A 14,350-nucleotide genomic window follows, 5' to 3' on the forward strand; every position below is an offset into this window, starting at 1 on the left:
ATTATCTCCATGGCTACCTCATGTACTGTACTTATGGTCCATTTCTTCCTACTAAACGCCATTTTTCAAAGGCATCAGGAAAACCAGGGACAGATACTTTTGAAAATGTCAATAACAAAACACACCTCTGTATTTGTGTATTTTCTTCCTAACTCGCAAATTCACTGACCTGCTAGTGCCATATACTGTGTGTGTGTGTGTGTGTGCGTGTGCGTGTGCGTGTGCGTGTGTGTGTGTGTGTTTATTTTTGAGTGGTGCAACCACTCCAAGGAACAGCAATGTCCGTGTTAACTTATGTGACTTTAACCTATGTGACTATGAGTACCAGTAGGGGCAAAAGTGGCGCTGTTGTGCCAGGAACAGAGAGAGATAGTGCTGCACTGTTGCCTGCTAATGAGAGAGAGAGAGAGAGAGAGAGAGAGAGAGAGAGAGAAAGAGAGAGGAGGGGGGGGTAGGGGGGGGAGTTGCACCAACTTGTTTGTTTATTGGGGATCATCCTCACCTGACCAGAGGTGAAGCCCATCAAATCCATAGGAGAAGAGGTCATCGCCCACCCCGCTGGCCCCCCAGCCTTCTCCTGTGGGCCAGGGCCTGTAGCCCTCCGCACAAGCCCAGCCCACTCGCAGGTGGGTGGGCTCACCTGTGAGGAACGGCTCCACATGATCCACTGCCAGCTCATAGTACCACCTTCGATGCTGGGCTGAGTCCTCCCCCATTGCAAGAAAGATATTGGGCCTCATGCTTTTGGTGGGGTGGGTTGGGGAGAGGGAGAGGGAGAGGGAAAAGAAAATAATTTTCATGATGTTTTTGGTTCTGGGTTTCAGTAATAATAATAATAATGAATTTTATTTGTATTGCACTTTTCATTCACAGGGAATCCCAGAGTGCTACATGGTTAAATCATATAATCAATCATAGAAGGTTAAAAACAGGGTTATATATATTTTTTAAAAACAGTGCAAAGTTCAACACGAAAAAGCCTTCCGAAACAGGAACGTTTTCAGGCCTGTTTTAAAACATTCCACAGTCTGCGGCACTCTCAAGTCCATGGGGAGGCTGTTCCATAGGCGTGGTGCTGCCGAGCAAAAGGCCCGGTCCCCCATGGTGCGTAGTTTGGCATCAGGGACCTGGAGCAGAAATTTGTTTGCAGATCTGAGGGTGCGGGTGGAGGTTGTTTTTGGAGGGTTGATTCATTTCTGTAGGTAGGGAGGGGCGTGTCCATTTATGCAGTTGTATGTGATCAGCAGGACCTTGTAGTGGATCCTGGCTGTAACGGGCCAGCCAGTGCAGTGTGAAAAGGCTCTGTCCTTTTTTTTTTTTTATATATATAATTTTTATCCCACGATTTTGTAACCCATTTTTCACCCCTGTGTCAATTATCTAATGTGATCCTGGGCTCTACACACCCTCCGCCAACCTAGTCCCCATATATGGGGGACATGGGGAGAGCAACGGACTTGAACTCATGCTTCCTTCATGCCTGAGTGTCCAAGTTGCTTCTTTACACCTGACAGGTTTCCCTGGTTGGACGTAGCGCGTGGAAGGAACACGTTATTCCAACCAGTTCCTTTCCCCTCCATCAGGCGCCCCGGCTGGCCAGGGGGAGGCAGTTTAGAGACCAGGATTACTGCATGTTTTTTGTGGGGGTACCTACCCTAGGGGGCACAGGGAGAACATGCAAACTCCACACAGAAAGGCCCTGAGCGGGAATCGAAACCAGGACCTTCTAGCTGTGAGGCGACAGCACTACCAACTGTGCCACCGTGCCCCTGGCAGCGCTGTTCTGAATGTACTGCAGCTTCTGTACATTTTTGCCAGGAATCCCAATGAAGAGGGCGTTGCAGTAGTCCAGTCTAGAGGAGATAAAGGCATGGATGAGCTTCTCTGCATCTGACTGGGTTTGAAGGGGGCGGAGTTTGGAGATGTTTTTGAGATGGTAGAATGCGGTTCTGAACAGATGCTTTATGTGGTCATTGAATGTCAGGTGAGGATCAAACTTGACACCCAAGTTTGTGACTGAGGAGGAGAAGGGGATAACCTGGCCGTCGAAGGTGAGATGGGACACATGGGGCATGAATGAACCTGGTGTGGTGTGCCAACAAGAAGGGCTTCAGTTTTGCTACCGTTTAACTGAAGGAAGTTGTTGCTCATCCATGCCTTTATCTCCTCAAGACAGGTGGTGAGACATGACATGGCTGCAGAGGGGTTGAGGGGGCAGTCTTTATGTACAGTGATTGCATTTTTGTACAGTGATTGCTATGTCACTGTACAGTGCTTGCTTGTACAGTGATTGCATTTTGATTTAAAGTACAGTTTTACTTACTGTGGTAATGGTAATGGTTCATGGCATGGTAAGAAATTATTTCCGAAACAATTTAACAGCAGTAGTTTAGGTTTAGGTTTCATTTAACCAGTTGACGTCAACTGAGAATGGTCACACACAGCACACACCTGGGAGCTGTCCAGTACAACCAGTTATCCACTGTTGGCCATTGGCCAACTATGCCAGAGCGATGAGATTAACTGCTGGCAGGTCTTGAGGCCCAGGAGGGCTAATCAGATTAGTTTCCAACAACCTTATGATCACACTGCACCGATAATGAAATATGTGGGAGCAAATACGAAGATACGGTGAACAAGGGAGTGGCTGTGATTGACAGCATCATTGACAATGACAAAACACTTTAGCCGACTGAATCTCTTGGAAGCTCAATGCCAGTTGCCACCATTACCAAGGATCACCGACCTTTACCTGACGCCATGATGACACATCAGGACAACAAGAGAGAAGCAAATGGATGAAAGGGATGGGTGTTAGCTGGGAGCCTGTGCAAGTGACAGATGGAGGGGGTGGTAAAATAGATTAGAGAATTGAAAAGTCCAAAAAAGAAATTCTGGGAACACAGGGTGATGAAGATGGAGAGAGCTGGCGAAGTGGAGGCGAGAGGGAGGATAGGTGACAGAAAGATGAAGTGAGAGAGGGACAGGGGAAATGACAGCAGCTGTACTAATGTCTTGCAGAGCGAGAAATTGAAAGTGAAAGAATGTAGAGTGAAAAGGTATCAGAATCAGAGCAGAGACCCAAAGAAAGCAAAATACTCCTGACGTGGATATACAGTTAGTCAGGGTACCCATAATTGAAATACTTTACTTAATTAATTACTTGTTAATTGGTCAATGTCTGTTGTTACTGCACTAGTAAATGCATTTATATAACGCTTTTCTCCAAAGTGCTTTACAATGTATTTCACATTCATCTATTCAAGTTCACACACCGATGGCGGAGGAAACCATGCAAGGCACCAACCTGCTCATCAGGAGCAGTTAGGGGTTCAGTAAGTGTCTTGCCCAAGGACACTTCGACACGTAGCCGGGAAGAGCCGGGGATCGAACCTGGAACCTTTGGATTCCATGATCAAAACTATTTGTTAGGGCGGTTGATTGAGTGGTGTGTACAACAGTAGCCCATAGGGAGCTAAAGTTGGCTATGCTCCACCTCCCACCTGATTCATAGTCAGTGCCAGATATGTGTCTTATATGTTTTATATACACAGATTAACAATTAAATTGAAAATCAGTTAGGTGCGAAGAGGAAAGGACAAGCATGCAGGGGCCAGGGATAACTGCTTTCTCTGTGGTGGGAGCGATAGAGAAGAAGGGGGTTGTTAGCAAAGGTCTGGGGGCGGGAAATATGTATTCAATAAAACAATATTTCATTGGACTACAATTAAGATCAAATTTACCTCCACCTCTCCAGACTCGAGTGCACAGATTTGGATATCCTGCAGTTCCACGTACGAAATAAGAAAAACATCTTGCCGATACAGTATTTTCATACGTACACATACGACAATTCACATACAGTATATACACCTGCTGACAGTCACAACATATTGCACTACCCTCATGGCCCACATGTTGTTCAACCTTTATTCATTGAATACGGCAAAAGTGGTGACATATTGCATATCCTATCCCTTAAGGCCAACGTCTACACTACATACTGTATTGGTGTCGAGGAGCTTAATGGACTTAGGCAGAAATTAATATTAATTTAATGTTTTGGCCTGCAATTGGGGACCTAGAATCTCCCGCCAGATGGTAAAGGCTGGACTTTGAACTATGGGTGAAGAGTGTGGGTTTGCTTTGGATCAGACACTCTTATGAGCAATCTGTCTGATGACAGATTGCTCATAAATCGTCTAGAGACAAGTGTTTTTATTTTATTTTTTCCGAGCAGTCTGTACCAGACGGGTGAACAATCAGCAGACGTCACTGCCCCCCCCCCCCCCCCCCCCCGCGATCGAAATATCCCATACAGACAGTTTTTTGCTTATAAACAGCGCAGCGGGGCACTGTACAACAGTTGTACAGTGCCCCGCTGTACAACTGTAGCAGCTGCAGGCAGCTACAAGCCCCAAACTGCGTTTTGGTTTATAAACAGTGGGGCACTGTACAATTGTTGTGATTTGTGCACGTACCTGGCTGTCGGGACACGAGACTGGGAAAGCCCAATGCATGCACACTCGTGGCGCACCACAGACACGTCACTACTGACTTCCTTCACATTATTAGACTACAGCCCTACGCTCTAACAGAGCTGTTGGGAGGGAGGCGGCGGCGGGGCACATGTTGCCTATGCATATGGTATGGTGTGTGGCTGTGTGTGCTATAGCAGCAGCCACCACCAGGCTCCGCCAAACTTTGTTCAACACAACTGTCATTGCATCTCTGTATTATAATTTCATTTTACAGAGACGGCACGGGTGGGCGGCCGTGTGCCCACCTTGCCTCTGGGCCCCCAGAGGCAAGGGGGGCCCAGAGGCAATGTCCCCCAACCACTTCCTGGAATACCTGGTGACCTGGTTGAGCAGGCGAGTCTGCAGCAGCAGGTCTCTGTCTGGGAGCAGGCTGTCACAGATGAGGTTCTGGTTGGAACGCACCGCCATGCCGTGGCACACACACACAGAAGACAGTACGTCCAGCACCTGGTCCACAAACAGACACCCCGTCATACGGCAAAGAGTTAATAAACATCATATCATATCTCATATATACCAGTAAGACGCCCTGAGGGCGAGAAGCGACTGTCAGAACAGGTCAGCTCTATATATGGAGATCTGAGGGTTTGAGGTCAGATGTAGAGTTGCTGGCCGGCTCCATAATCCATCCATGATGTCACGTGATGTCACGAGATGTCATGAGGCATGACCATATATGGAGACGTGATGTCACAAGGCGTGACCATATATGGAGGTGTGGGTGACTAACTAACTAACGGACGGACACGAGATACGCAGGTTTTCATAGTAAATGCGACCTACGGTCACAATAGATTCAGAGTCATTGTATATTCTGTGTATCCTCAGTCCCAGCTCAGGATAGATGCAATCCTGAACTAAGTGGTGCCAACTAGTTTATGGTCACTCACCACACTTATTAGCCTTTTAAACTGTATTACCAATTACTACATTAGACATGCATTCTAAAAGCTCCATTCACACTGGAGACGGGCTTTACTGTTCATTAGCTGTGCATTGTTGTTTACAGTCAGTGCATTATCTGCCTATGGTTTCTGGTAATATATTGACCACTTATTTTGTATGTCAGTGGCAAAGAAAACAAGCAATCACATGGCTCCTCATCCTACAGTACCTCAGGAGAGGAAGGAAACATCATGCGGAACACGATACCTTGTGATTGCGCCCATGCTTATCCAGAAGAGAGATGATAGATGTAATGTGACCTTCTTTGATTCCATTGAGCGCCTCTGGACTCTCCACCAGGACACAGTGAAGAACCTCCAAGATGCCTATACACAACATGACAGACTGGTAATTACAGCCATAAGTGGCTTCGTACCCCCCCCCCCCCCCCCCCCCCCCCCGCCCCATGTGAATGTGGACAAGCAGATGCACCGATACTGGATTCGGATTATTAGCGTCATAAGCTAATTGTCTCAAGTCGGTTTGAATTACCATGACTGATAATACTGCGGATGTTGACTTAATTCTACATTACTGGCTCTGTTGTTTAGCCATCTTCAGATGCTCCGCTTAATGTATGGAAATTAATGTATGTAAATCCATGAGTGAATCTTTGACCCAAATGCATCAGAGATGCAGTACCCTCCCTCCCTACCTTCAAAACCACCCTGAAAACCCGCCTGTTAGAAGAATGGCCTTCCCGAGTTGGCTTTGATTTCAACTTGTTGCTTTTAGTGTTTTATTGCTTTTAAATGTGTGTCTTTTACTTCTTTATCTTTTCCTAATAATGTTATTTTCTTTTGTTCCCTCCCTGGCCCCCACACATCTCTTCTTTGAGTACTTAGACAAGCGCTATATAAATCCCAGATATTATTATTATAACTTGATTGTTTCATAATAGTCATTCCAACCAACCAGTGGAGGCTGCCAGCTTGTCAAGCCTGCCAATCAGCCACTCGAGGGAGCCTGAGAACTGGGCACAGTTCCTACGATTCCCCCTGATCAGAGCAGCTGAAAGGCACATTAAAAGAAAAAAAATACATTCATTTTGTGTGACAATTTCTGGACCATGTCATTCATGAACATGCTTAGGGAGGGAAGAAAAACAATGTGTGTTGTCCCATACGTTGAGGTTGATTTGTTTTCTGAAATGCTCACCCAGCAGCTCGTAGAACAAATTGAGGATGTTCTCGCTTTCTTCTCCTCCTTCACTCCCCACAGCCTCAGTAAACTGAGAGGCACTGCTGCACTGGTGGAGACGGTCAATACAGTCCAAGACCAAACCAATCACACCCTGTAAAGAATGTTATGTACTTGTGTGAAATACCTATGTTTTTATATCAGTGGTTCTCAATATTTCATGTCAAGGAGTCCAAAAATTATATGTAATTGATTGACCACAGACCCCCATCTGAAAATATGTTGTTCCAGGAACCCCTCAGAAGCAAAGATTTGAGTTAAAAAACGTTCGCTCTGAAAGAATATATATTCAAAGGGTTGCGGTTTGTGCTGCATTTACACAATTTTTCAAAAATAGCAGACCTACAAGCTCATAGTGCGGCACTCGGTGCCGCACTATGAGCTAGTGGGTTAATAGTCACATGATGGACCAATTCATTCATAAGCATTATTTACCTCCTCTTGAAACAGGTACTGTCTAGTCTTCAGGGCTCTCATGCTGTTCTGTCGGAACTCATGTCCCAGCCCCTCCCCTGGGGCCTGGAAGTAGCTAATGAGATCCTGCAGACTGAGTCCCACTGTCTCTGATGGTAGATTGAATGAGGGGATGTTTCCTTGCTGGCTAAGACCATCAAGTTTCCTACAGACAGGAAGGTGGATTAACAAAGTCAAGTCAAAGTGACTTTATTTGTATAGCGCTTCACCTGAAAATACAACAATACTAGGAAGCGCACACACACAGAGAGAGAGAGAGAGAGAGAGAGAGAGAGAGAGAGAGAGAGAGAGAGAGAGAGAATCTTTATTTAACCAAGTGTGTTTAATCAATGTTGGAGAGACTCAGTCAATACAGAGCGTCGCAGTCCCGCCCCCTACCAGGGCCCAGGAAATGATTCTCCGTTCATTTTCCTCATAGACATTTCAGAAAGTATTTATTTAAAGACGTTTACGCCACGGACAAAGCCAACTCTTGTCGTGACAAATCATGACAACAAACACAATTTTTCGGGCCAAACAAAGAATTAGAAAGTAGAGAAAAACGGCAGGTTACAACACTTTTTTTGTTGTTTTTCTTCTATGTAATTATTTGTTTGGTCCAAAATATTGTGTGTGTTGTCATGATTTGTCACGACTCGAGTTGGCTTTGTACGACGCTTAAAAGGTCTTTAAATAAATACTTTTTTAAATGTCTATGGGGAAAATGCAATGGGATTCATTTCCTGGGCCTGGCGTCGTCATGAAAGGGGGCGGGACTGCGACGCTCTATTGTACCGCCTATCTACAAGCTTCCCACCCACAACCACTGGCAATTGTGTTTGTTGGAGCGCCCGGCCAAGCCAGAGGCGCCGCACTGCTGTGGTGGACGAGTGTTTTCCCCTACCCAGTCACCATTTTAATTTTTAACTCAACAAACCGTGTCCCACTATGGACTATAGTGACTTCCAGTGCTGCTGTGTAGCCTAGGCTGTACCTGACAAAGTGGGTGAAGAGAAGAACAGCACTGCGGATCAGTCTGGTGGTGTGAGACTCCTCACTCTGTGAGCGAGACAGGGTCAGCCCATCATCCATGTGACCCTCACTGTCCAGGATGGCCTGGGAAGACAATCATCATTAGAGCATCATTTTACATCATGTACTAGCCCCTTTCCGGACCCTCGGTTACCGTTTCTGTATTTTGGACGGCGGTACCCTAGGGTCCCTTGAAGGTTAATCCTCTCTCCAATAGACGCAGCTGTACCACTGTCTGGTCACGGACACATCTAGCGTTAATTGCTGTTGATGAGATGTTTCAAAGACGAATAAAGTAGCAGTAGGAGACCGCGGAAACATGTGCGAAGCGGCGCTAATCGTGGTTGCCTTTTTTTTTAGCTCCTCTGAAGTTCTCTCTCATCTCTCTTCCTTGTTGTTGAAGTGAGGAAGAGATCATTTCAGAGAAGCAAATATTTAAAAAATTGATTAAAAATACTTAATGGCGACACCGATTAGCGCCGCTTCACACAAGTTTCCATGGTCTCCTACTACTACTTTATGCATCTTTGAAACATCTCATCAACACTCAAGCGACGCTAGATGTGTCCGTGACCAGACAGTGGTACAGCTGCGTCTATTGGAGAGAGGATTCACTTTCAAGGAACCCTAGGGTATCGCTGTCCAAAATACAGAAAATTTAAATTTGTAACCAAGTGTCCTGAAAGGGCCTAACCATGCATACATGCATACAATGCAGCTGGGGGCACCTTGGCAAGAATTCCATTGACTGCAATGTTGCGACTAGCTGTATTGTATGTGCAGCGACAATAATAAAACACCTTGAACAACATTATCTTTGTTCATACAGTGATTTAGGGGAGGCATACTATGGTCCGACGGAGCATTGGTTCGACATGCGTCCGCACCTCGGACTAGCGCCTGCTCCCGTGCTTGCGGTTATGGTTAGGTTAGGGTTTGAGGTGGGTTGTCGTGTTTCGGACCAATGACTAGTCGGACCAAACACATGCACTCGTGATTTAGCCCATTACTACATCTTCAGAAAACATTGTACCCAAAATGACCTAATGTTACTGCCTGTTATTCACTTAAGATTCACCTTGCGCTGCACCCCTCCAACACGGGCACTTTTGACATCAATGGCTTGGTAGGTAAGCCACAGTCCAGAGTCGACATGTTGCACATAACAAATGGAGTCGCCATATTTGATCTCTGGGACGCCCATGCCATCCACATCCTTCTTTTGGCCAGATTCAAGCCTCTCCTATGGCAGGATAAAAATGATTAAAAAACAACTCAATAAAGTAAAAAAAAAATACAGAATTTTGGTAGAATTTGTAAATGTTTTTGTTTATTGCTGACAAATAGTTAAGTTAGGTCTATTGCTCAGCATTCTACGCTCATCACAACCGCATTCATTCTATGCTCATCACAACAGCCTTGACCAGTGGTCCAGTGTGTTTGGTATGTGAGCCGCAATGTTGTTTTTGTCGACTAAAACTAAGACGAAAAAGGTTCGTCGACTACCTTTTTTCACTGACGAAAACTAAATGGAAACTAAATGAAAACTAAGCTATGATGACTAAAACTAAGACTAAATATACTGACAATTTCGTCAACAAATCCAACAAGAGATCCAGTATGAGTCATTTTACAATTAGTTCGGCTATTTTCAGCAAGTGAAAGAAACAGTCATTACGACGGCATCAAGGGCCGCCAAAATAAATTTTGTTTGACTAAATCAACTGTAAATTTAGTCGACTAAAATCTTATGATTTTTATTCGATTAAAACTAGACTAACACTAAAACATTCCAGGTGACTAAAATGCGACTAAACTAAGTGAAAACTATTCAAGAGACTAATGACTAAAACTAAAATCAAAATCTGCTGCCAAAAACAACACTGGTGAGCCCTGACCTTTGAGGGTCTGAAGCAGAAGGAGGTTGTTTTGACATCCGCCCTGGCCCTCTCCACCAGCTGCAGGCCCATCTCCTCCGTTAGGCCCAAGTACCTCCCAGTAGTGACATGGCGCAGCCTGAAGGGCTGGCCCCAGCGTGTGTGGCTACCACTCCACCTGAGAGACAGAAGAGTTTGTTTGTTTGTTTTTTGACCACTTTCAAGTAACCTCATATCACGTCATTTCATTATATGGGAACATTAGGAACATTACATTCACAGTAATAGGCCAGGGTAGATGTCAGGTTTTTGCTTGTAGCAATTCTCCACTCTTCAAGGGCAGGATAGCAGAACACTTCATGGTTTGACCCTCATGAAAGCAATGTTACGTTCTTAGCTTACGCATGTTTCATGATAACTACTTTTTATATATGTGATGTATGCCATGCTTTTTGTTATTGCTTAATGTAAATCGCTCTGGATTAAGAGCGTCTGCTAAATGCCTAAATTGTAAATTGTAATGTCTCACACACAACTTGTGTGCGAGACATTGCAGAAGGCAGCAAATGAACCAAATGCTGTAGCTGGGCTAGGCTACATGCCAATGTGAGATAAAGGGAGATTCTAGAAATATGAAAATACTACTATACCAATCTTTCCATTTAGAATTAATCCTTAAAATTAATTAATATTGCATCATATCGGTTTATTTTCATTATAAGGTTGAAATCTTGACTGTTATTTGTCGATTCAAATAATTTTAATAATTTTCCTTGGCCATTTTCCATGACCACTTGAGGGCCAAGAGGGTTACAAGAGCAATACTGGAGAGACGATGTTGGCAGGCGCAGGCCAGTGTAGTGGACTAGTGGTACTTAGAAAGAAATGTGTTCACTAGCCGAGCACACACAGCATTAGTGAGAAAACAAGAAATGATCACATATTATCAGGTGAAAGAAGCGCTGGTTTATTTAGTAACGAACGCTCCTCTCAACCGGCCGGTCTCAATCATAACATTACGTTACATAACATTGGGTGTCTCTAAAGATTTCTGTTACTTGCTTCCTGTTTCCTGGTCATGTGACCTGAGTAACCTATACATGACAGCCAATCAGGACTAGGTCCTCAGTATTACTAGAGCCAAATTCCGATACCGCAACTTTTACACTTTCCACTTGCACCTTAGCCCCGCCCCCATAGAGTATTAAAAGGATAGAGATCAGAAGCGCTCAATGTTAAAGCCCAGCTGCACGGTGTTTCCCAATCATACTTCCACGGGTCCGCCTGCAGTCCCTCCTCTTACCACTAGGGCCCAGTGCTTCAACGTTGGATAGCCTCACTGGCCCCTTGCCCGCCCCCAGCGAGGAGGAGAGGATTCGATGCAAGGACAGAGTGGTGGAGTGGATTTGCCTCTAGGATCAGAACGTACTACGCTGTCATTTCATAGCGATGGCACATTCCGCGATCACTTGTGACGTGTATCAATTCAATTCAATTCAATTCAAAGGTCTTCATTGGCATGGGAAAACATATGTTACATTGCCAAAGAGGAACAATACAATGTGTCACACAGCTGGATCACTGGAACCCAGAGCCGTGGGTGAGATAGAATAGCGTAGTACAGAATAGAAGAATAGACAATTCATCAATGTGTATGGCCACATCGTTATATCTTCATAGGTAACACGTGCAAGGCTATTTATTCCAGAAATAGTGAATAAGCGCCAGGATGCGCAAACTTATATTAGGTATATGATTATGAAGGGAATTCCTGACCTGCCCAGTGCCCACAGCCCGCGTTCCTTTTTGCTCGTATAAATCCCCCAGCTTGTGAACATACGGAAGCACACAGTGCTGTAAAATATCCTAATAAATGGTTGTGTTGACTCTACATGATAAAACACAGTGATGATTTGGGGCCATGTTAACCGCATGGTGTTGGTCCACTGTCAGTGAAAACCTTACACTGGAGTCAACACAACCATCTACCAGAATATTTTAGAGCACTTTGTGCTTCAGTATGTTGACAAGCTTTATGAAGATGCTGATTTTCCTTTCCAGCTCGAATTGGCACCTGCCCAAAACTACATGTACTGACCATGGTATTAGTGTGCTTAACTGACCAGCTAACTGGCCTGACCCGAACCCCACAGATAATCTAGGTTGTATTGTCAAGAGGAAGGTATGAGACATAACACCTCAACAGTGCCACAGGCTTATCACCTCCGCCCCATTAATGAAATAATTTGCTTAAAAGTAGCCCAGACCATGTATTGAGTGCATAAATTAACATACATTTCAGATGGTCAACATTTCTGTATTATAAATGTTTTTTTAGTGGTCTCATAAAGTATTCTAATATTGTGAGATAGGATTTTTTGATTTTCATGAGCTGTATGCCATAATCATCAGGATTAAAACAAAAAAAGGTTTTAAATATCTCACTTTACGCGCAATGAATCTACATGTAGAATATATGAAAGTTTCACTTTTTGAATTATATTATGGAAGAAAATGAACTTTCCACATATAAATAAATATCTTTTTTGTCACCGTCACAAAGAGAGAAATGAACTATTTTGAGGCAGATGAAGTGCGCACAATATAGCCTATATAGCAGGGGTCCTCAACTAGAAATGCTGAAGGTCCACAAATATTTTTTGAATAAGACCATGGTCCAGTCTCATGCGCGCGCAAATAAAATTGCGGGTCGCGGGCCACGTGGGCCCCACGGGGTGGGGCTGCCTCCCTCGCCCCCCACCCCTAGAAACAACTATGCCTGTTTAGTAGTCAAACCAAACTTATACAAATCGGGTCCCATCCAACCAACCAATACTGGGGTGCAGAGTATGAAAATATATTTTTTATATAATATTCATTATTCACCTGCAAAAATCTAATTTTGTTCATTCAACTGAATGTCTGAATGTGTCCCCATTATGTGCCCCTATTAGCTAGTGAGCCAGTCAGTGCAACATTGTCATCATGACATGCCGGCCCATAATACACAGGCACACACAGGCACACACACAATCAGTCGGTCCACATTCAGAGCGTTAATTGCGTTGCGGAGAATTCAACTCGCAGTCGCGGTGACTTTTTTTCTTCTCTTTATTCTATCATTTGTCCAGGGTCCGCAGAGAGGTGTGCCGCGGTCCGGTCGTGTGCCGCGGTCCGGTCGTGGACCGCGGTCCGCCTGTTGAGGACCACTGCTATATAGTACTATAGCCTACTTGTATTATTCTTACATATCACACAACTACTTTATCATTCTGAAGCTCTGTTAATTCAGCGAAAATGTGTCTCTTCAACTGTGTCTTCTTCAGTTTAAAAGTTGAATTGAGATTTTGGGTTTTGGAATTTGGCTTAGGTCTTCTACATTTCATGAGCTTTCACTAGTCGGTGATATATTGTAGGAAAGTGAGCTGGTCATGATGAAATATAATGAATTGCAAACCCACACAACACGCAGAATCTCCAGCCTCCAGAGAGAGCGGGCATGACTGGACACAGATCCAACCTCATAATGCATCATCCTAGGCGAGAGACAGATGAGAGGGAGGAGCGGAGAGGCAGAGGAGAAGAGATAAGAAGAACTGATTTGCCAACATTATTTTTCAACTGAATGTTAATTTATAGAAGTTGTAAAAAAGTCTCTGGGATGGACCTTCGGAGCTCCTCGCCCTGCTCTGTGGGTGGAACCGTCAGACAGGCGTCACTGTGTCCATGCAGCAGCCTCAGTGTGTCCCCCCCCTTCAGGTATCCTATACAGTTAGTACAGGAGAGACCTGATTAAGGGCACATTCGCACCAGAATGTTTTACTGCAATTAAAACGAATCCTGGTGCGTATTGTCGGAAAGTGCACTTCGTTTGGGCAGGCGTGAAGGCTCATTGGAATTCTTGTGCGGGAAAAAAAAACGGGGGTCTCGGTTTGCTTCCAAGCGCACCAGAATTCGGTTCAATGTATTGTAGGTGTGAATGCAATCACACCAAATAGCGTGGTTGGTTGGTTGGTCAAAGACGTACACAGGAATAAGTAGGAAAGTAGACAGTGGGCCATGTTCAGTTCCCAGTCCAGTCGCTGCTACTATACCGTAGAAGCGCACACCTCTCTCTCTCCTGATTAGGTAATAAAGGTGCGCACCCGTGACTGCGAGCTTTCCGTTGTCACTGCTGCCCTGACCGGGTGCATGCGTGAAGACTATGTTCTCAAATAAAAAAAATGTATTTAATTATTTCCATACATTATATGAATAACATATGACATATTTATTTTTGCAGCGATGTTCCTTCATTTTCAA

At 44.6% G+C, this 14,350-nt stretch overlaps 1 protein-coding gene across 1 annotated transcript in view; it reads right to left on the minus strand.

The window, feature by feature from the left end:
- The window catches only part of LOC306930868 (ryanodine receptor 2-like), a 170,084-nt gene that overhangs the window by 142,976 nt on the left and 12,758 nt on the right, over nt 1–14,350 (minus strand). The window contains 11 exon segments of the mRNA XM_079511964.1: nt 503–741; nt 4,855–4,988; nt 5,694–5,812; nt 6,402–6,497; nt 6,645–6,780; nt 7,122–7,305; nt 8,134–8,255; nt 9,250–9,414; nt 10,070–10,226; nt 13,510–13,584; nt 13,716–13,812. Of these exon segments, the coding sequence (XP_079368090.1) occupies nt 503–741; nt 4,855–4,988; nt 5,694–5,812; nt 6,402–6,497; nt 6,645–6,780; nt 7,122–7,305; nt 8,134–8,255; nt 9,250–9,414; nt 10,070–10,226; nt 13,510–13,584; nt 13,716–13,812 (1,524 nt within the window).

The sequence above is a fragment of the Electrona antarctica genome (genome assembly GCF_951216825.1).
Source record: "Electrona antarctica genome assembly, chromosome: 10".
Classification (NCBI taxonomy): Eukaryota; Metazoa; Chordata; class Actinopteri; order Myctophiformes; family Myctophidae; genus Electrona; species Electrona antarctica.